General features: G+C 49.2%; 1 protein-coding gene across 1 annotated transcript in view; it reads right to left on the bottom strand.

Moving 5' to 3' along the window:
- Window positions 1-792: 792 nt before the first annotated feature.
- Window positions 793-24,236, bottom strand: part of LOC137428532 (uncharacterized) — a 73,686-nt gene continuing 50,242 nt past the window's right edge. The window contains exon 4 of the mRNA XM_078777348.1: window positions 793-1,959. Coding sequence (XP_078633474.1) covers window positions 793-1,959 — 1,167 coding nt within the window. The remainder of the gene's footprint in view (window positions 1,960-24,236) is intronic.

The following is a 24,236-nucleotide window of genomic DNA, read 5'->3' as shown; positions in this document are numbered from 1 at the left end:
TCTGAAGATGTTTCTGCATCTTCGTGCAGTTGTTAATTTATTCCTGCACATGTTCTGGACCCAATCAAACTCGTACATGTGCAGAAACAAATTTGCAAAGAAAGGGGCCGGATCTGAACCCATGGGTATGCCCACTGTCTGCTGGAGTATCTTGTTGCCAAATGTAAAGAAACTGTTGTTTAGCAGAAATCGAATACTTTCTTTGAGTTTACTTTTTGAAAAACTACATGAATATTGATTATCCTTTACAGACCAGTGTGCTCTGTTTTGATATACATTAATGTATACTCTATTACCTCCCACAAATGCTTTATCTATTGCTCTGTCCAATGCGGTTACCAGCTTGTCATGTGGAATGTTTGTGTACAATGTGGAAAAATCAAAGGTTGAAAGACATTTTGCTTTACCCTTGTTATTAATGTTGTGGACACTGTCGATTACCGGTTTGGAATTGTCAATGATCCAGAATTTCTTAATACCAGAATAAAACTTCACTTTTTCATGGTAGTTTTTTAAGCATTTATAGATTAGTTTCATTGCCGCTGTAATACTGCCCGACAAAGGTTTCAAACTACATTCTCTACATGCGATGATGAACCTCATCTTGCAAGGGTGTTTGTGCATTTTTGGGATCCAGTAAATGAATGGTAATTTATGGTGTTTATCTGGAACTAGCAGTCTTCTCACCACACACCATCCATGAAGAGTAGATTCTGTTCATCTTCAGTTTTGTCATAGTTTTGGAGCCAGGCGTTATTGCTTCAGGTTTGCGCTTCAGTGTAAAAACCAGTCTCACAGTGAGGTTGATATATTCTCTCTTGCGTGAATTCTTTCATGTCTTTTCATTGCTGAGGAACGAACAAAAGCCTTCTTGCAAACAGAACACTTGTTGGGCTTCTCTCCTGTGTGTATTTTTCGATGTTGATGCAAATACGATGAAGAAGCAAAATCCTTATTGCAAACAGAACACCTGTAGGGCTTCTCTCCTGTGTGTGTTTTTTTATGTCGATGAAAATTTGATGAAGAAGCAAAATCGTTATTGCAAACAGAACACTTGAAGGGCTTCTCTCCTGTGTGTATTTTTTGATGATTTATTAATGCTGCTCTCAAAACAAATCTCTTAAGACACACGGAACACTTGTTGGGCTTCTCTCCTGTGTGTATATTTTTATGTCGATGAAAATTTGATGAACAAGCAAAATCCTTTTTGCAAACAGAACACTTGTACGGCTTCTCTCCCGTGTGTATTTTCTGATGTCGACACAAATGTGATGAAGAAGCAAAATCCTTATTGCAAACAGAACACTTGTAGGGCTTCTCTCCTGTGTGTATTTTTCGATGTTGATGCAAATACGATGAAGAAGCAAAATCCTTATTGCAAACAGAACACTTGTAGGGCTTCTCTCCTGTGTGTATTTTTCGATGTTGATGCAAATACGATGAAGAAGCAAAATCCTTATTGCAAACAGAACACCTGTAGGGCTTCTCTCCTGTGTGTATTTTTCGATGTTGATGCAAATACGATGAAGAAGCAAAATCCTTATTGCAAACAGAACACCTGTAGGGCTTCTCTCCTGTGTGTATTTTTTGATGTCGATGCAAATACCATGAAGAAGCAAAATCCTTATTGCAAACAGAACACTTGTAGGGCTTCTCTCCAGTGTGTATTTTTTGATGTCGATGCAAATACCATGAAGAAGCAAAATCCTTCTTGCAAACAGAACACTTGTAGGGCTTCTCTCCCGTGTGTATTTTTCGATGTTGATAAAAATACGATGAAGAAGCAAAAACCTTATTGCAAACAGAACACTTGTTGGGCTTCTCTCCCGTGTGCATATTTTGATGTTCATGCAAATACGATGAAGAAGCAAAAGCCTTCTTGCAAACAGAACACTTGTAGGGCTTCTCTCCTGTGTGTATTTTTCGATGTTTATGCAAATACGATGAAGAAGCAAAATCCTTATTGCAAATAGAACACTTGAATGGTCTCTGAATTCCTTGGATATTCTTGAGAGAGTCTGTACAGCTTTTACAACTGCGGATGGAAGACACACTGTGAAATGCATCTTTTTTTTGAGAATCAGTGTGTGTCATCTGACGATTTAAAACTTCTGAGGAGAAAAACTGGGAACAGTAGGAACAAGAAACCAGTTCCATTTGTTTCACTGGAAAGACAAATCAAAAAAGCATTCAAAATTCACCAAAACATTAAAATATTGCAGAATTGACAAGTATTTCTCTCAGATTAGATTAAACATTTGACATATTTCTGCACTTCGCTCAATGGAAAAGCTCCATATCAAGGATTGAAAAATAGGACCACGACTCCTGAAGCTCACCTGGATCAGGAGCAACAGTCACTTCAACCCCCCACAAACTCCCTCAACCCTGATATTTTTAATGCCGTGAACAAACTTTGGTACATCACGGGCGATTAAGGTTGTGGGCAAGTTTCATCGAAATTGTGTGTGCAGTTTCAGAGAAAAGAGCAAAACCTATCTTGGGGGGGTGGGGGGCGGGGGGAATCAACCCTACCCACCTCCCCCCCGTAGACCACTTTAATGAGCCCAGATTTTGTTGTGGTCAATATACCCTCGTTCAGCATCAAATATGAAGCTTGTGGCCAAGTTTCATCAACATCGTGTGTTTGGTTCAAGCGACAATGACTGAAGTGTTTGCAGACTTACTTACTCACTCACTCACTGACTGACTTATGTACAAAGACCCTGCTCGATCGCACACGATGAAGAAGTCCCAGTAATCTCAATTGGTTTGTTATTCACAATTTATTTCCGCCAATGTGAATTGGAGGAGGAAAGACTTTCAAACTTTAGCTTCTTGTGTAAAGTGCACAAAGGTCTCTGGGGGATTTCAAATTGAAGCAATATCCCTGTCTCGACATAAAAACAGATGAAGTGGGGAAACACTCTGAACGCATCTACAATTCTCCAAGGATTGCAAATAAGTAATTTATTCTGGAAAATAAACAAAATAAGTAAAGAAAGTGTGATGCGAGCTCTCCGTAATTCGGCTTACCTTTGAGTAGCTGCTCAGCTTTGCTCGGCTCCGCGGGAGGAGAATCACATGATTCCTGCTTTACATCCACATTGCTCAAAGCATCCTGGGAGGTCTGAAGAGAGTTACTTTGGAAGGTTTCCATCTTGACCAGAGGAGCTTCATCTGTAAATCATGTGACATCATTATATTACACAAACAAAAAGGATAAATGATTGAATCCAATGAAATAAATAAAAACGAAGGATTTTGAAAGACAATTTGGTCAAATCCCAAGAAATAAATGTCACAAAAATAAACGTCTCAAAAAGACATCTCAATTTAACATTGACAAATGAAAAAGGAGTGAAAATCAAATAAATAAAATTCATCGGATATCTATGTATCTTTTTGTTCACGGTTTTTTTGCAAAGACAGCTTGGCCAACACCACAGAATTTGGGACACAGACAAAGTTCGACTTGGGGATTGTACTCAGGGTATTTTCATTCCCACCTCAGCCTTTAAAGACCCCAAATACCCCTATCATCTCTCAGCAACTCATCCCATGTTTTCCTCGGACGGCTCTAGTTCTCCTTCCATTCACATTCATATTTATACACCTCTTCACACAGCTGCCCTCCCCCATCCTTTCCATGTGTCTGAACCACCTCAACCTACCCCGATGCATCACCTCACGAATGCTCACTATACCTAACCGATTTATTAATTCCACATTTGGTTTCTTATGCTTCAGTGTCACATTACATGTCCATCTCACTAATCTCATTTCATTTCATTCACACCTCCGTTCATCCTCCTTTTTGATCGCCCAGGTTTCACTGCCGTACAACATTGCACTACGAACGCAAGCAGTTGAAAGGTTCCCCTTGAGTTGGAGAAAGATCCCCCTTGATATCAATCGTCGAGGAAACAACTCCCTAAACTTCCTCCAACCACCTCATCAATTTATCCATGAGAAGATTTGGGTAAATATTGATGGTGTGTATGTTATCCATGATCATATGGAGATTTATATGGTGGTCATTGGTTAAACATCAAAACAAAAGCCGCCGTGTTTTAATACTTGTTTCAGTTGATTTTGCTGATGGGGCGGATATGTATATGGAGTTCCTGTATAAGAAGGTTGCGACAACCTGGATTTTGACGCTATTTTGTTTCCATCGAGCACAGCGTATGGAACCTGCGCTCATTGTGCTTGAAGCGCAATGTGTTCCTTTTATACCACACAAGACGGAGATTATATTCCTAAATGCTTTCTTGTCATTCTTCCAACTCGTCACTGATGTGTGCCTGATGTGAGGTGTGCAGAGTGTGTTTGTGGAAGAGATACACAGGTAGTGACTGAATGCAGAAATTTGAAAGAAGTGTAAAACAGAAATGGAGTCACACCAAAAAGACTACAGAATATAAAAGACTAGCAGAAGTACCCGGCATTGCCAAGCGGGGGAGGGGAGGGGGTCGGGAGGGCAATGGGGGGGGGGGGGGGAGCGAGCCCCTTAGCAAAGCAAGCGATTTTTTTTTTCATAGCGTCATAGCGTTCATAGCGTCATAGTGTTTCATAGCGTCATAGCGATTTTTTCTTCATAGTGTCATAGCGTCATAGCGTTCATAGCGTCATATCGTTCATAGCGTCATATCGTTCATAGCGTCATCGCGTTTCACAGCGTCATAGCGATTTATTTTTTCATAGCGTCATAGCGGTCATAGCGTTTCATAGCGTCATAGCGATTTTTTTTTTCATAGCGTCATCGCGGTCATAGCGTTTCATAGCGTCATATCGTTCATAGCGTCATAGCGTCATAGCGTCATAGCGTTATCACGTGATCGCTCTGAGCGAATCAGCACCCACCTGCTCTGATTCCGTTGATTCCGTGCGCTGAAATGCGCTGAGGTAAATATGAATAAAAAATATGGATCGTCAAATATTTTGAGTTCGGCCATGTTCGTCCCACGCTCAATGGCCATGTCTATGTCAAATATCAAGCACGTAAGCCTCTCCGTTTAGGAGTCTATCGGTAACATTACACACACACACACACACACACACACACACACACACACACACACACACACACACACACACACACACACACACACACACACACACACACACACACACACACACACTGTTTTATACATATAGATAACAATTGTGAGTGAAAAAAAAGAGAAATAGCTTGGGAATATCGATTGATTGATTGTGTGCTCTGCCTGAAGCCAGGTCCGAGGCTGCTTGCCAAGGGTGATATTGGGCCGGAAGAGGAAGGGAAAAGGTGGTTGCATTGCATTCCAAGCAGTTAGTCAGGGCAGGAATTGTTCATTTGAGCAGGATGCTGGTGATAACTCACCTCTCTTGGTTTAAAATGAGAAAGAAGACATTGCGAAAGAATAAAGAAGGAATAAAAGAAGGCCACATCAAAATGTATATGAGCAACAAGTGAAGGGGACATTTCTTTCCAACTCTTACTTTATTTTAACACAAGTACTGTGCCGCTGAAAACATGCGTCTGCATGTAATCATTCACATGTGCGGAAAACATATGTAACACATATGCATGTGCAATCATTCTTTTCTATTGTCATTAAATATGCCGTCATTTTGACACAACACAACCATATAATTCTCAAGTATACAGCGTTGTCCGATATACAAATAATGTAGGGGATGAATATTGTTGTTCACGGTAAATTGGAACAAGATGGTGTAGACGGACCACGTGACCACAATTTCCCGTGATGAAACCGCTGAACTGAGAAAATATAGAATGATTGTAACCCAAGAGAAGTGCAGCCGCCGTGTGGCCATCTTGGAGAGCACAACTCGACTCACATAAACTCGTTATGTAACAGGAACATTGTTGGTGTTTAACATTATATAATAGGAACATTGTGGGTCAAACCTTTGACAAACGAGAACTCATCAATGAACTCGGTCTCCACCTTCACCTTCACAATAAAATCTGAAAATAAAAACATCACATTCAAACTCAAGTTTAAGGAGCATTTCTAAAGAAAATCGTCATCACAAGAAATATTCAGAAAAAGTGAACTTTTCAATCCCATGAAAAATATGTTTTTGAAACGACTTGGAAAAGTAAAACAACAAAGAGTTTTTACTTTCATAAAATGAAGGAAACAAACCCAACAATCTCTCTTGGTCAATATTGACAAACTAACAAAGGTACCCGGCATTGCCTTCCTCTCCAGACTCCTCCCACACTCCCAACGGACTCCCAACGGACTCCCACCACACTCCCTCTGGACTCCCACCACACTCCCTCTGGACTCCCACCACACTCCCTCTGGACTCCCACCACACTCCCTCTGGACTCCCACCACACTCCCTCTGGACTCCCACCACACTCCCCCCGGACTCCCCCCGGACTCCCACCACACACACTCCGGACTCCCACCGGACTCCCTCCGGACTCCCACCGGACTCCCAACGGACTCCCACCACACTCCCACCATACTCCCTCCGAACTCCCACCACACTCCCTCCGGACTCCCAGCACAGTCCCTCCGGACTCCCACCACACCCCGAACGGACCCCCAACGGACTCCCAACGGACTCCCACCACACTCCCTCCGGACACCCTCTCCGGACTCCCACCACACTCCCTCCGGACTCCCACCACACTCCCTCCGGACTCCCACCACACTCCCTCCGGACTCCCACCACACTCCCTCCGGACTCCCACCACACTCCCTCCGGACTCCCACCACACTCCCTCCGGACTCCCACCACACTCCCTCCGGACTCCCACCACACTCCCTCCGGACTCCCACCACACTCCCTCCGGACTCCCACCACACTCCCTCCGGACTCCCACCACACTCCCTCCGGACTCCCACCACACTCCCTCCGGACTCCCACCACACTCCCTCCGGACTCCCTCCGGACTCCCACCACACTCCCTCCGGACTCCCACCACACTCCCTCCGGACTCCCACCACACTCCCTCCGGACTCCCACCACACTCCCTCCGGACTCCCACCACACTCCCTCCGGACTCCCACCACACTCCCTCCGGACTCCCACCACACTCCCTCCGGACTCCCACCACACTCCCACCACACTCCCTCCGGACTCCCACCACACTCCCTCCGGACTCCCACCACACTCCCTCCGGACTCCCTCCGGACTCCCACCACACTCCCTCCGGACTCCCACCACACTCCCTCCGGACTCCCACCACACTCCCTCCGGACTCCCACCACACTCCCTCCGGACTCCCACCACACTCCCTCCGGACTCCCACCACACTCCCTCCGGACTCGCACCACACTCCCTCCGGACTCCCAACGGACTCCCTCCGGACTCCCACCACACTCCCTCCGGACTCCCACCACACTCCCTCCGGACTCCCACCACACTCCCTCCGGACTCCCACCACACTCCCTCCGGACTCCCACCACACTCCCTCCGGACTCCCACCACACTCCCTCCGGACTCCCACCACACTCCCTCCGGACTCCCACCACACTCCCTCCGGACTCCCACCACACTCCCTCCGGACTCCCACCACACTCCCTCCGGACTCCCACCACACTCCCTCCGGACTCGCACCACACTCCCTCCGGACTCGCACCACACTCCCTCCGGACTCGCACCACACTCCCTCCGGACTCGCACCACACTCCCTCCGGACTCGCACCACACTCCCTCCGGACTCGCACCACACTCCCTCCGGACTCGCACCACACTCCCTCCGGACTCGCACCACACTCCCTCCGGACTCGCACCACACTCCCTCCGGACTCGCACCACACTCCCTCCGGACTCGCACCACACTCCCTCCGGACTCGCACCACACTCCCTCCGGACTCGCACCACACTCCCTCCGGACTCGCACCACACTCCCTCCGGACTCCCACCACACTCACTCCAAACACACTTTAGTAGATCACAGGTGATGAAGGTTGTGGTCATTTTTCATCAAATCCTGTGTGTCGTTTCAGACAAGAAGTTCCGAGTTGCAGGTTCAGGTAAAAAAAGGTTCCGTTTGAAAGATAATGATTAATTTAATTTTAAAAACACAGATTTTGAAAAAGGAGAAGATGCGATATTGATTTCCTCACGTGGAGATTCGATAGCAAAACGTTGTTTATTCTACCAAAGGTAAACGTTGTTTATTCGGTTTATCCGGTCAAAGGGTTCCGCTTCCGCTCCCTCGAGCCGCGAGCGACGGGGCTTGCTTTGATCTCTCCACGGCATCAAAGTTTGAGTGTTTTCCCGTTCGTTTCTTTGTCAAATTTCCGCTGCGTATTTTGTTGTGTATGTGTTATTGTGTGTTTCTATTTGGTTTTGGTTTTGTAGTTGTTGCAAATTTGTGTGTAATTAGTCGTTTCTTTGTCCGCGCCTCGTGCGGCCTGGTGGCTCGTGCGGCCTCCTCGTCTCGACTTGTGCCCCGCCCCCTATATTCTCGTTTGTTCTTTCACCTCTGCTCCTGCTTTCTCAAATCCACGTTCTCACTTAGAGACTTTTCCCAGATTGTTTTCATGGTTTTGTTTAAATATTTATTTAAATATGTTTAAACCGCAGCGGTGATCCCCCCCCCAGGATTTCCATGTTTTAAACGTTTCCCAGTGTGTACCCTGGATAAGAATAGGTACGCCGTATCCCTGCGTGTCGTAGGAGGCGACTAAGAGGGTTGGCGTCAGGAAGGGCATCCGGCCATAAAAAAAAACATTGCCTCAAAAAGAGAACCATGACAATTACAACTACATGTGGACAGGGTACAGCCCGAAGTGGAGATCGGTTTCTGAGGTTTGGGACATGGAATGTAGGGACAATGACAAGGAGATCAGGAGAAGTGGTGGAAGTATTGGTCAGAAGAAGAGTGGACATATGTTGTGTGCAAGAGACGAGATGGAAGGGAAGTGGTGTGAGAATGGTGAAGGGTAGGCAGGGACAGAAATACAAGTTTGTGTGGCAAGGGTGCCTGGAGGGCGTGAATGGTGTTGGTGTCCTGTTTTCTGAGGAGTTTGTAGACAGTGTGGTGAGTGTGACTAGAGTGAGTGATAGGTTGATGATGGTGAAAATGATGATTGGAAAGCTCTTGGTGAACGTCATCTCGGGATATGCTCCGTAGGTTGGTCGGAGCGATGAAGAGAAGGACAAGTTCTGGTGTGCGATAGAGAAGCTGATGGAAAACGTGAAAGATGAAGTTGTTGTGGTAGGAGGAGACCTAAATGGACATGTGGGAAGGAGTATGGATGGTTTTGACGGAGTTCATGGGGGTTACGGATATGGAGTGAGAAATGGAGAAGGTGAAAGGATTTTGGAGTTTGCTGATGGAGCTGATTTGTTGATTTGTAATACTCAGTTCCAGAAAGAGGATAATAAGCTTGTTACATACACGTCAGGTGGGTCGACGACAACCGTTGACTACCTGATGGTGCGTAGGTGAGATAGGGGGCACGTCCGAGACACAAAGGTGATCCTGGGGGAGGAGGCTGTTTCACAGCACCACTTGGTTGTCTGCGACGTAAGGGTGAAAGGTGCGAGGAGAGCTCGGCGGGTGAAGTACCAACCGAGAATGAAGGTGTGGAGATTGAAAGAGGTGACAGTAAGGGAGCAATTAAAAGAGAGGCTGAGTAGGGTCGAGGATGATGTGGTTGAGCTTGAAAGTGGTTGGATGTCAATGAAAGCTAGTCTGTTGGGAGCCGTTGGTGAGGTATGTGGATGGACAAAAGGACCACCGAGGCACTCGGAAACATGGTGGTGGGATGATGAAGTTGGAAAGAGGATTGACGAGAAGAGGAAGAAGTTCAAGGAGTGGCAGAAGGCGAAGGGTACGGGAGCAGAAACAGCAGAGCATGAAAGTTATAAGGCAGCCAGGAAGGCTGCAAAGAAAGAGGTAGCAAAGGCGCAGGAGGCATGTAGGAAAATGTTCGGAGAGCGCTTGGATTCGGAAGAGGGTCAGAGAGCGGTATTCAGGATTGCAAAGCAGATAGCGAAAGAGAGGTGTGATGTGATGGGGGTGAGCTGCTTGAAGGATGAAGTGGGACAAATCGTTGTCGACCCAGATGGAATTAAAGGAAGATGGAAAAGATATATGGAAATGCTGTTGAATACAGAGAATGAATGGGATGGCAACATAGAGAGTAACCCAGTTTTAGGACCGGCAGAGAAGATAACTGAGAAGGAAGTTGAGGAAGCGATAAAAGCAATGAAGGGTAGAAAAGCGGGAGGGCCGACGGGAGTTGTGGGAGATATGTTGAAGGCAGCAGGAAGTTGGGGTGTGAAGAGAATGACAGAGATCTGTAATCTGGTGGTGAAAGAAGGCCGCATTCCAGTGGATTGGGAACTGAGTACCCTCGTCCCTCTATACAAGGGGAAAGGTGACCCTCTGGAGTGTGGCTCGTACCGAGCGATAAAGTTATTGGAGCATGGAATGAAGGTATTGGAAAGGGTGTTGGAGAGGAGGATAAGGAAGAAAGTGAAGATCGACGAAATGCAGTTTGGATTTATGCCAGGAAGAGGAACGACAGACGCGCTTTTCATTGTGAGGCAGTTGCAGGAGAAGTACATGGAGAAGAGGAAGAAGTTGTTTCTTGGGTTTGTTTATCTGGAGAAAGCATTCGATCGGGTTCCACCCAAAGTATTGACATGGGCATTGAGGAAGTTGGGAGTGGAGGAATGGTTGATCAGAGTAGTGATGGCAATGTACAAAAGAGCGCGCACAGCTGTAAGGACGAAGGACGGGAACAGTGGTGAGTTTGAGGTGAAGGTGGGAGTGCATCAGGGGTCGGTACTAAGTCCACTACTATTTGTAGCTGTGATGGAGGTGCTGGCTCAGAACGTAAAGGAGGGTTTACCGTGGGAGTTGTTGTATGCAGATGATCTGGTGTTGATTGCGGAAAGTATGGATGGACTGAAGGAAAAGATGAACACGTGGAAGGAATGTATGGAGACAAAAGGTCTGAAGGTGAATATTGGAAAGACAATGGTGATGGCAAGTGGTAAAGCATGTGGTGAGGTGGAAAGAACTGGGAAGTGGCCTTGTGCTGTGTGTAGCAAGGGTGTCGGAGTGAACTCCATTCAGTGTACAATGTGCGCTGAGTGGGTTCATCAAAAATGTAGTGGTCTGAGGGGGTCATTAACCAGTGTGGCAGCTACATTCAAATGTAAGGTGTGCACAGAGGGAGCTGCAGATGGAGGAAATGTTGAGTTGGATCTTGGAGACGGTGTGAAGCTGGAAGGTGTGAAAACATTTTGCTACCTCGGAGACATGCTGAATGGAGAAGGTGGATCAGACTCGGCAACGGTTGCTCGAGTGAGATGTGCATGGAAGAAGTTTCGGGAATTGAGTGGCGTGCTGATGATGAGGGGAGTGTCGTTGAAGCTGAAGGGAAAGGTGTATGCTGCATGTGTGAGAAGTGTTATGATTTATGGGAGCGAGACATGGGTAATGAACGTAGAGCAGCAACGAAGGTTGGAAAGGGTGGAAATGCGAATGGTTCGACGGATGTGCGGAGTATCGTTGACAGAGAGGAAGACAAATGATGAATTGCGAAAGATGATGGGAATAGAGCCTGTGATTGATGCTGTGAAGAGGAACAGGTTGAGATGGTTTGGTCATGTGTTGAGGAAGGATGAAAGTGACTGGTTGAGAAGAGTGATGGAAATGAATGTAGAAGGAAGTAGAAGACGGGGAAGACCGAGAAAGACTTGGCTAAAGATGGTGGAAGAAGAAATGCGGGCAAGGGGGTTAACAAGGAGAGATGCAGAAAATAGGGCAAAATGGAGAAGATTGTCATGGGGACCGCAAGGCTAACCCCCGCTCTAGCAGGGAAAATGGCCTTTTAAAATGCATGTTGTGTTGTGTTGTATTCGACCAAAGGTAAACGTTGTTTATTCTACCAAAGGTAAATGTTGTTTATTCGACCAAAGGTAAACGTTGTTTATTCTACCAAAGGTAAAGGTTGTTTATTCTACCAAAGGTAAATGTTGTTTATTCGACCAAAGGTAAACGTTGTTTATTCGACCAAAGGTAAACGTTGTTTATTCGACCAAAGGTAAACGTTGTTTATTCTACCAAAGGTAAACGTTGTTTATTCTACCAAAGGTAAAGGTTGTTTATTCGACCAAAGGTAAACGTTGTATATTCTACCAAAGGTAAACGTTGTTTATTCTACCAAAGGTAAACGTTGTTTATTCGACCAAAGGTAAACGTTGTTTATTCGACCAAAGGTAAACGTTGTTTATTCGACCAAAGGTAAACGTTGTTTATTCTACCAAAGGTAAACGTTGTTTATTCTACCAAAGGTAAACGTTGTTTATTCCACCAAAGGTAAACGTTGTTTATTCTACCAACGGTAAACGTTGTTTATTTTACCAAAGGTAAACATTGTTTATTCTACCAAAGGTAAACGTTGTTTATTCTACCAAAGGTAAACGTTGTTTATTCTACCAAAGGTAAACGTTGTTTATTCTACCAAAGGTAAACATTCTCGGAAAAGACGGAAATTTTCTGTAGTAATATTTGTTTATAGTTTTAATAAATGTGTATGGAAGGAGAACACAAACAACAACAACAACAACGTGACAATATTTCTTTTCGCGCGTTTTCCATCGTCAGGGATCCTCACAGATTGGATGTTATTGTGGCGGACACGAAAGCCCACTGGCGTGGTGACATCATTCCGCGCACCAAGTGGGCGGCGGCCACGCCCGAGGGGTAGGCGTGGCCTGAGGATATACACGGGGCGCGCAGCCCGGAGCGCGCTAGTGTTACAGTGAGCTCCTGAAATAAATACGCTTATAAGTTACCGCTTGTCCGCTTCCTCCTTGCTCGCAAGCAGCGCGCGTAACGCCGCGCTTTACTGGTGACCCTCAACGTTGGATCTGCCGGAGCGATCCTTCCACACACGACGCCATTGCCATGGCCAACTTCATCAAACTTCCCGAATTTTGGGAGGCCCAGGCCGAAGTCTGGTTCGTCCAAGCCGAAGCCCAATTTCAGCTTCGGCGCCTCAACGGCGACGACACGTGCTACTGCCACGTCGTCGCCTCCCTCGGGCCCGGCACGGCCACTCGAGGTGTGTCCGTCCTTCGCCACCCACCAGACGGCCACAAGTACGAGGCACTCAAGCGGCTACTCCTAGCCACGTTCGGCCTCACGGACGACGCACGGGCCGACCGCCTCCTGGATCTCCCCGAGCTCGGCGACACGCGCCCGTCGGTCCGCATGGACCATATGCTGTCACTGTTGGGCGACGAAGCCCCCGGTTCTGTATTCCGGGCGCTTTTCCGTCGCCAACTTCCAGCGCAGGTTCGCCTCGCGTTGGCCGGGACCGTGCTAACGGAACCCCGAGCATTGGCAGCCGAGGCGGACAGGTACTTCGCGGCTTCGGACACGCGGGCGAGAGTCGGTGCGGCCGTCACGGACCTCGAGGCTGATGCTGCTGATGATGCTGATCCACAGCATCAGCTTACACAGCATACGCAGCATGCTGATACGCACCTCGTGACCGCCGCCACGCCCCGCCCACCGCCGTGGCGAAAACCGCCACCGCGGGGAAAACCGCCAACTCCACCGGCCTGGCGGAGCCAGCCGCGCTCCCCCAGCTCCACCACCTGGTGCTGGTTCCACGCCAAGTTCGGCCACGAGGCTCGGCAGTGTCATCCGCCATGCTCCTTCAACAGGTCGGGAAATCCTCTCTGTCTCTTTGCTGATGACTCCACTCTCTGCCGCTCCATTCCTCTTCCCTCAGATCGGCAGTCTGCAGCCTCCTCACTCTCTGAAGACCGGGACAAAATCAGACTGGTCAAACAAGTGGAACATGTCTTTCAATCCTGACAAATCTCACTCTCTTACTACGTCTCTCCGAAAAGATCGACTGGACAACCCTCCCATCTACTTTCTCAACAATCCTCTCCAAGAAGTTCTGTCGCTCAAGCTTTTGGGTCTCACTATCTGCCATGATCTTTCTTGGGAAAACCACATTTCCAAGCTGGCCTCCAAAGCCAGTCGCCGACTGGGCATCCTCCGTCGTGCGAAGTCCTTCCTCGGCACACCTGAGCTCCTCACCACATACAATTCTTTCATCCGCAGCTCAATGGAATACTGTTCTCCCCTATGGGCTGGTGCTCCTGCCTCACACCTGGCTCGGCTTCACGCTGTTGAATCCAAAGCTTTCAAAATCATTGGAATCTCCCGCGATGAAGCTATCTCTGAGGGCCTTTCACTCACTCACCGCAGGCAGGTAGGTGGTCTTTCTGTCTTCTACCGACTCCTCTCCGGCCTTGCTCCCCCAGCTCTCTCTGTGCTCTGTCCCCCAAATATTCCTACAGGTCGCACAAGATCTGCCAGCAACCCTCTGATGGTTAAACTGCCGAAATCTCGGCTCTCTGCTCACCTTCACTCTTTCATTCCTCTTTTCTCCCGCCTGTGGAACAAACTCCCACACTCCCTTCAATCCCTCTCCTCCCTCCAGGTCTTTAAAACAGCTGTTCACCACCATCTCTTATCTTCCCCCATCCATAACCTTGATCTTTTCTACCCCCACTAATTCACCCCAGATCCACCTTATTTGAAATTCCAACTTCTTTCCTGGAAATCCTGGCAGTGTCCATATGTTTATACCTCTCCCACCCCCCCCCCCCTTCACATGCCTCCCCCCCAAAGCCCTCTCCCTCCCACAGATCTCTCGATGTCTCCATGTCTCTCGGTCCCTGCTCTCAAATGTTGTGTTTGTGTCCTTCCCCCTCTCTCCCCATCTTGTCTACCGCTCCCGATGTTATTTGTTTTATGTGTCTGTTTGTCTTTCTGTGCGATTAATGTTCGCTCTTTCACGAGCCTCGATCTTGTATACAAAAAAACAAACAAAAAAAAACCGCCCAGGCCGGCGCTCAATAGTGGCGATGAGCGCCGGCCGTTCAAGCAGCCTGCTGTTCATAACGGACACCTTATCCGGGCGCCGTTACCTGTGCGACACGGGAGCGCAGGTGAGTGTCGTTACCGCCGGTACGTCAGACAAGCACGCCGCGGGCGGGAGCCCCGTGCTGCTTGCCGCGAACGGGATGCCCATCCGTACGTACGTAAAACGCTGCCTCTCTCTGCGGTTCGGAGGGCAGGTTTTCCGATGGACGTTCGTCACCGCCGACGTGCCCATGGCACTGCTTGGCGCGGACTTCCTGTGCGCTAATGGGCTCCTGGTCGACGTAAAGCGCAGACGTCTTGTCCAGGCCGAGACGTTCAGCTCGCTCGCTTGTGCGCTGCCCAGCTCGTCGAGCAGCTCAACGAGCGGCTCGCCAAGCGGCTTGCCGAACGGTTCGGTTCCGGCCACGTTGATCTGTACGCTTCCGGCAGCGGACGCATTCACCCGCCTCCCGGCCCTCACGCGGCCCACCTTCTCGGCGGGGGCCGTCAAGCACGGGGTGGCCCATCACATCCCCACCGTCGGGCCACCGGTCTACGCCCGGGCACGCCGCCTCGAGCCGACGAAGCTGGCGGTGGCAAAAGCGGCGTTCGCTACCCTGGAGCGACTCGGCATCGTTCGGCGCTCGGAGAGTGCTTGGGCGTCGCCGCTGCACATCGTGCCAAAGCCCGGCGGGAGATGGCGACCGTGCGGGGACTATCGCCGTCTCAATGACGCCACCACTCCCGACCGCTACCCCGTCCCCCACATTCAGGACTTTTCCGCCCGTTTGGCGGGCATGTCCTTCTTCTCAAAGGTGGACCTCATACGCGGCTACCATCAGGTCCCCGTCAGGCCGGAGGACGTCTCGAAGACGGCGGTCATCACGCCATTCGGACTCTTCGAGTTCCTGCGGATGCCCTTCGGTCTGAAGAATGCGGCTCAGGCGTTCCAGCGACTGATGGACAGCGTCCTGCGCGACTTGGATTTTGTCTACGTCTACCTGGACGATATCCTCGTCGCCAGCGCGTCCCGCGAAGAGCACCTACGCCACCTCCGCACGCTCTTCGAACGCCTGGGCCAGCATGGCCTGATTGTGAACCCCGCAAAATGCCGGTTCGGCGTCGCCGTAATCGATTTCCTGGGGCACCGTGTCACCAGGCACGGAGCCGTCCCCCTGCCGGCCAAGGTGGAGGCGGTGAAGGGGTTTCCGCGCCCCCGCACGATCAGAGGGCTGCAGGAGTTCCTGGGCATGGTGAACTTTTACCATCGGTTCCTGCCCCGTATCGCCCAGCTCCTGCGCCCCCTGCACGAAGCTCTCCGAGGTAAGCCGGGCAAAGGCGACGTTACCTGGACCGAGCAGATGGACACGGCGTTCACGGGCGCGAAGCTCGCCTTGGCTAACGCCACCTTGCTCGCGCACCCGGCGCCCGATGCACCAATCGCCCTCACCACCGACGCCTTGGACTACGTGGTGGGCGCGGTGCACGAGCAATGGGTGCGTGGAGCTTGGCAACCGCTGGCGTTCTTTAGCCGGCAGCTTCGCCCGCCCGAACGCTGTTACAGTACCTTCGACCGCGAGTTGCTCAGGCTTCACTTGGCGGTCAGGCACTTCCGCCATCTGCTCGAGGGCCGTGCGTTCACGGCCTTCGTCGACCACAAGCCGCTGATCTTCGCGATGGGCAAGGTCACCGAGCCGTGGTCGGCCCGGCAGCAGCGTCACCTCTCGGCCGTGACCGAGTACACGACGGACATCCGGCACGTCGCGGGGAAGGACAACCCGGTGGCGGATTGCCTTTCCCGGGCCGTCGCCCACGCAGTCCACCTCGGCATCGACTATGCCCGGATGGCAGCGGACCAGGCCGCTGACCCCGACGTCCAGGCCTTGCGGACCGCCGTCACGGGCCTCCGCGTCGCCGAGGTGCCGTTCGACGGCGCGGGCACGGCCCTCTTGTGCGACGTCTCCCTCGGGCGGCCTCGCCCCATCGTGCCCGCGGGCTGGCAGCGCCAGGTGTTTGACGCCATCCACGGCCTGTCCCACCCGGGCGCGAAGGCCTCCCAAAGGTTGATCGCCGACAAGTTCGTCTGGCATGGCCTCCGGAAGGCCGTCCGCGGCTGGGCCAGGACGTGCCTCGCGTGCCAGCGCGCCAAGGTGTACCGGCACACCCAGGCCCCGTTGGCCCCGTTCACGGTGCCGGAACGCCGGTTTGACCACGTCCACGTGGACCTGGTGGGACCTCTGCCCCCCTCGCGGGGTTTCACCCACGTCCTCACCATGGTGGACCACACCACCCGGTGGCCGGCGGAGGCCGTGCCCTTGGCGTCGACGACGGCGGCGGACGTCGCGCAGGCTTTCATCGCCACCTGGGTCGCCCGGTTCGGCGCCCCCTCAGACATCTCGTCCGACCGCGGCCCCCAGTTCACCTCGGAGCTCTGGGGGGCGGTCGCGCAGGGGCTCGGGGTCCGGCTGCACCGAACCACGGCCTATCACCCCCAGGCTAACGGCCTGTGTGAGCGATTTCACCGCTCATTGAAGGCCGCGCTCCGGGCCACCCTCCGCGACGGCGGCTGGGTCGACAGGCTCACCTGGGTCCTGCTGGGCCTCCGGACGGCGCCCAAGGAGGACTTGCGCGCATCCGCGGCGGAGTTGGTCTTCGGGCAACCGCTGCGGGTGCCGGGCGAGTTCCTCCCCGACTCCACGGCACCATGGTCCGCAGCACAGCAGCGCTCCGCTCTGCAAGAGACCGCCTAGAGGTTCGCCCCGGTGCCAACGGCATGCCACGGGCACCCACCGACGCACGTCGCCCCGGAGCTTCGCATGGCGGAGTACGTCTTCGTCCGCCACGATGCCCACTGGACACCACTGCGGCCCCTGTACGACGGGCCTTTCCGCGTGCTGGAGACCGGGGCGAAGCACTTCACCCTGGACATCGGCGGTACTCCTGACCGCATTTCTGTAGACCGCCTCAAGCCGGCCCACCTCGACGTGGACCATCCACCGCCAGTGGCCCGACCCCTGTGTCAGGGCCGCCCCCCTGTGGGCGGACCCCCGGCACCGCCCAGCCACGCCGCCCCCCGGTCCTGCACCCATCCCAGGGGCAGCCAGGGGCATCCCACCTGGCATCCCTGCACCCCGGACGCCGCCGATCGCCAGGGGGCGCTTCGGCCGGGTCATCCGTCTGCCCCGCAAACTGGCCCTCCAGGTGCGTGGGAATTCTGGGGGGGCGCGTGTGGCGGACACGAAAGCCCACTGGCGTGGTGACATCATTCCGCGCACCAAGTGGGCGGCGGCCACGCCCGAGGGGTAGGCGTGGCCTGAAGATATTGTTACAGACGCGGCTTTAGATGTTATATTGACCGAGCGGTGGTGTATTTAACCGCGTCCGAACAGTTACTCCCCGATTAGAACCCGATTCCACCCGACGTTGACCAGATCGCCCCACAGATATTCAATCGGGAAACCTCTACAGCGACCGAAAGAAAATGAAAAAGAAGAAGAAGAAGAATACGGAGGAAGAACAGATTTATTATACACACACAGCAATGGATGGAAGAAGCAGTAACACAGCGAATCGTTAACTTACACTATTCATTTTTACTTAACCCCAAGACAACGAGCAGGACAGGACGTTCACACTTACACAGGGGATAATGCAGGCAGGTAGGGCTTGAGGTGGATTGCTTGAGAGGGAGGCAAAGTCGGGAGGCCGCAGCTCGCAATTCCTCGCGGTTTTGGCGGGAAACCCTCCGTCGTGTATCCGCTGCGGTAGACGTCACGCGCTGGTTCGGCACACCTGCTCCTCTTCTTGGGGTGGAGCCGTCTCCCTCCTTTCAGCGCGTCTCTCCAAAGCTGGTTTCCTTGCCGAGTACCTCTCCTCTTTGGCTTGGAGCGTTTCGCATCTCACCGCTCCTTTTGGTGCAGCCTCTTTGCTCATCTCCCAGGGTCATCTCTCAAGGCCTCTCCCAAAGCAGTCCCTTACAGTCGCTTTTATCACCTCGAGCGAAATCAAGCCGCCGACTCCGAGGGCACGCCTACCGGGTCGCTCACCGCGGTGTTGATTGGCTGTTAGGGCTGGTTCACTCCTTCCCTCTTATGATGAGGTGGAGACACGCCTTTCTTCCCCAACCCTACCTCGTGGCCAATGGTGGTTGAAGAAAACCGCCCAAAATGCGGAAGGCAATTGGAAGGGAGGTTTTGGGGAAATTGGAAGGGCCTACGCTTATTTTGTTCGATACAATGCAAAGTCAATCTAGTGGGAAACACATATTTAGCCTACATGGAATAAGGAAATACACTATTTAAAAGATATATCGTGACCTGCGTGTAAGTTTCATGGAATTAACTAGGACGGCTGCGACCATTATTTACATTACGAGGATGTTACCATACTTTTGTAACGTTCACATTGTAACGTTTCCACATTCGTTACAATATACACGGGGCGCGCAGCCCGGAGCGCGCTAGTGTTGCAGTGAGCTCCTGAAATAAAGACGCTTATAAGTTACCGCTTGTCCGCTTCCTCCTTGCTCGCAAGCAGCGCGCGTAACGCCGCGTTGTTTATTCTACCAAAGGCAAAGGTTGTTTATTCTACCAAAGGTAAACGTTGTTTATTCTACCAAAGGTAAACGTTGTTTATTCTACCAAAGGTAAACGTTGTTTATTCTACCAAAGGTAAACGTTGTTTATTCTACCAAAGGTAAAGGTTGTTTATTCCACCAAAGGTAAACGTTGTTTATTATACCAAAGGTAAAGGTTGTTTATTCCACCAAAGGTAAACGTTGTTTATTCCACCAAAGGTAAACGTTGTTTATTCTACCAAAGGTAAACGTTGTTTATTCCACCAAAGGTAAAGGTTGTTTATTCCACCAAAGGTAAACGTTGTTTATTCCAACAAAGGTAAACGTTGTTTATTCCACCAAAGGTAAACGTTGTTTATTCTACCAAAGGTAAACGTTGTTTATTCCACCAAAGGTAAACGTTGTTTATTCTACCAAAGGTAAACGTTGTTTATTATACCAAAGGTAAACGTTCTCGAAAAAGACGGAAATTTTCTGTAGTAATATTTGTTAATAGTTTTAATAAATGTGTATGGAAGGAGAACACAAACAACAACAACAACAACAACAACAACAACAACGTGTGACAAAATATTCCTTTTCGCGCGTTTTACATCGTCAGTGATCCTCACAGATTGGATGTTATATTATGTTGTGTTAGTGAAGTACAACATGGGTAATGATGAAGCCTGGATGTGAGGGGAGGCTCACCTGTCATAAGTGATTATAATACAGTTTTGTCGATTCCGAGAGAAGAGGAAACGATCCCGAACTTCTCAAAATCGTCCATTACGGCATTAGCGAATCTGCTCTCCGGAATCAAAATGTCCGTTCGAGCTCGGATGACAACGAACGGGATCGATTCACAGGCTCAGGAGATCGACACGATATTGTCCGAGGGAACCCGATCAGTATATCAACACGATCTTGTACGAGGGAACCAGATCAGGACATAGACACAATATTGTACGAGGGGACCCGATCAGAACATAGACACGATATTGTACGAGGGGACCCGATCAGAACATCGACACGATCTCATAAGGGGGAACCGAATGAGGAGATCGACACGATATTGTACGAGGGAACCTGATCCGTACATGGTGTGATTCTCCATATAAATTATTTATTTAAATAGTACACAGCACGGACCCCGCACGTGAACGAACAGTACGTACCGGGTCCAGACCCCTGATCCCCCGAAGAACGTCCCGGACTGACCCCGTTTCCTCCATCTGAGCCGCTCCTCCATCCCGGGGGATTCGTTCTGTGCTCCATCATGGACACATCTCCCTTCATCGCGCACATTACGTGTGGTACAGTGTTATACAGTACATGAGGTACAGTGTGACACAAAGTCCGTGTTCTCAATCGATCTCTGAAAATAGTTGATTAATCCATTCCAATCCGCAGATTCGTCACAAATCCAAAACTCGGTTAAAAATGATAAAATATATGAAATTCTGGATCGAACCAAACAAGGACCGTTTGTTATTAGAACTTTTAAAAGCGATCCTTGGTTATTTTACCGAACTAGAAATCATAATGAAGATCATTTTGGAAACTTAACACGAAACATCGGCTTGTTCCGTCAGGCACCGTCTGGAAAGAGGGAGATGCGGAACGGATGGCTTGGTAAGGGATAGCAAGCTGCTTGTTCAGGGAAAATACCCGAGATATCCATGAACTGTGAGAGCGAGGAAAGAGGTTGATGCGGAACGGATGGCTTGGTAAGCGATAGCAAGCTGCTTGTTCAGGGAAAATACCCGATATATCCACGAACAACTGGGAGAGCGAGGAAAGAGGTTGATGCGGAACGGATGGCTTGGTAAGTGATAGCAAGCTGCTTGTTCAGGGAAAATACCCGATATATCCACGAACAACTGTGAGAGCGAGGAAAGAGGTTGATGCGGAACGGATGGCTTGGTAAGGGATAGCAAGCTGCTTGTTCAGGGAAAATACCCGATATATCCACGAACAACTGTGAGAGCGAGGAAAGAGCAGAGAGGAATAAAGAGAATTGGACAGACTGGAAATAGACAAAGAAAGGCCATTGGAGTGGAGAAGGACGAGGAAACGTGGGAACAGGATTTCTGCACTGTAAACTGTAAAGGGTGGAGACCTGTAATACCCTCTCCCACCTGCAGTCGGCGCTGTACGATACACATTTGCATAGAGAATTTGCACAGCACCCACACTTCCATCCCAAGTTTGGATGCAATCTCGGGTGAGAACAGTCGGAGAAGTCGTGTGACAAACACCGGTCCGTGAATTTTCGTCTGGATGAAGAAATTGTGTTTTTTCTCTTTTGTAGAAAATTTGCTCTGATGCTTCTTCTTCACCTTTCCGACTTTCTTTCTTTTCCTCATGTTCTGTCTGACTCTTTCCTTTCTTTTTTTTCTGACTTTCAGTGGCTTTTTTCACACTGACGCACATCGAGAAGCCCAGGATGGGGACACTCACAGGACGCCTGCAGATGGGAACTTTGTCGAATAGTCATAGAAAAAGGGAAATGAGGCAGAAAACTGGAGCAAGACGTTTATGGACACAATTATCAAAATGTGAAAAACAGATTTTTACAAAACCAAAATCACGATGAATTCAAACCATTTTCAACCATCTTCCACGGAATGTTATATCCTTAAAATGTTGATCCCGTTTTTGTGTCGCAGAAATCAAAACACATCAGTGATCATAATCTGAGTTGTCAGGTTCATAAACAGTGCCACACAGCAGTAGTTTCCACAGTTCAAAACGATTGTAGTTGAAAGTTTAAACAAAAATGAACTGTCCATGTGAAAGTTGTGCACACGACCTCGGACAAATGTGGGACAATGACAAAAGCTTTCTTATCGTCGATGCAGGAGGTGGACAATTTAATTCTTCACATTTTGCAATTTTCCAGTATGGTCTTGTTCAGTAATCGGTAGACAATTGATCCACAACAACCTCTCTTACATCCCTTTTGTTCTGCCTCTAAACCTCCTTGCTGTGTTGGATGATGGTACATCGTTTCTGATGATCCCTGTAAGCAGTTTGTTTGGGGCTGGTCGGAATGTTATCGGACGGTATTTGTGGGGAAGGTGGGTTCGTTCCCATTTTGGGAAGAGAAAGGTGTTCCCTTCTATGAGCCACTCATCCACTCCCTTTTCCTCTTGGATCAGTTCATTAAATGTCCTGTTGTTGTGATTGTGAAGAGCATCAAGTTGTTTTCGCCAGAAATTTGGAATTCCATCCAAACCTGTGGGCTTGAAGTTTGGTATTTTTTGAAGTTGTTTTCCAATTTTCTCTTCTTCAATAAATCAATGGGGGCATTTGCTCGAGATGTTGCTTCTTCTTTTCCAAGTTTGGGATCCATTCTACTTCCTTGTTATTTTCTTTTTGATCTTAAAAAAATCCATTAAAAATATTTACAGTTTTTCTTTTTCAGGGGGAGTCGATATATTCTCCTGTTTTTTCCCCAATTCATCGTAAAATCTCTTTTGTTTACTTTCAAACACGTGGTTTTGTTTTCTCCTGTTGTTTCCTTCTTCATAGTTTTTTTTATCTTCCTCGTTTTCATTTCTATTTCGAGTGTTTTCAGCACCCAAGCACTCGATGTCTTTGTCTTCGATTTTGTGTTTGTTTTTTATTCTTTGGATTCTCTCTTTGTTAGTCTTGGGTGTCTTTCCTTTCCTGAACTGTTGTATTTGTTCCACTTCCTTCCACAGTTGCTCTCTTTGTGTCTCGCATCTGTCTCCAAGGTGGAATTTGGTTTCTATTTGTTGGGCCTGGTTTTTTTTCTTCTTCTGGTGTTGTTCTCCCGTTACTTTTTCTTGAATAAAGAGTTCCGCTCGAAACAGACGACATCGATTTCCTTCAAGGTGGATGATATTGAAATCATTTTTCTTATTGAATGGTTGGTTTCGTCTCACTAAGATTTTTGTCCATTTATTGTTTTCTATGCGATAAAGTTTTGGTCTTTCTCTGAGTTTTATCAATTTCATCTCTTTTATTTTGTTGGCGCACTCTTCTTCTAGTCTAAGCTGCTCTTCATCATCTTCACCATCCTTCTCTCCCTCATTCTGCTGCTCTCCCTTGTCTTTCTGCCCATCAACATCTCCCTTTTCCATTCTTTTCCCCTTGGTTTGTGCCTGATTGTCCTGGTCTTTCTCTCTGAACTGGTCTTGCCCCTCTTTCGGAAGGGATGCCGTAATTCTTTCTTTGCTGCCTTTCCTCCGGCTCTATGGCGGGTTTTGGTCCCCGTCTCACTGCACAGCCAAAACTTCCGCTCGTGCCATCTTGGCTAAATTCCTGTCATTCAAAGTGTGTGTGTGTGTGTGTGTGTGTGTGTGTGTGTGTGTGTGTGTGTGTGTGTGTGTGTGTGTGTGTGTGTGTGTGTGTTAGAATTGTGAGGAATAGAAATGAATAAAACGAGATGTGTGTGTGGTTTGTGTCCGGCAGTAAACAATTTTCGTGCAATTCACCTGCAATTTAAGAATTTGCATTTTGGATCACTGAAATGGTTCACCACTTAAAAGTTAGAAGGCGATCGTTTTTATTTTAAGATTAAAAAGTCAAGGTTGCATAAAAACGCAGATTTTCATCTGATTGACCGAAAATTTAAAGAATTTGCATGTTGGGTCACACAATTGGTTCTGCAATCAAAAGCTCTAAGCTGATTGGTTTGTTTTTTTTCATTAAAAGGTCAAAGGTGCACACCAAGGGTGCGTAAAAGCGGCCTTGGGGAAATGCCACAACAAGCTATCTGTTCATCTCAACAAAGATTTCGCCCAAAGTGGAAAATCCCATGGG

This window comes from Myxine glutinosa, chromosome 5, assembly GCF_964187855.1.
Source record: "Myxine glutinosa chromosome 5, kmMyxGlut1.1, whole genome shotgun sequence".
NCBI lineage: Eukaryota > Metazoa > Chordata > Myxini > Myxiniformes > Myxinidae > Myxine > Myxine glutinosa.
The sequence above is the reverse complement of the archived record's forward strand: the minus strand, read 5'-3'. Positions and strand labels throughout refer to the sequence as shown.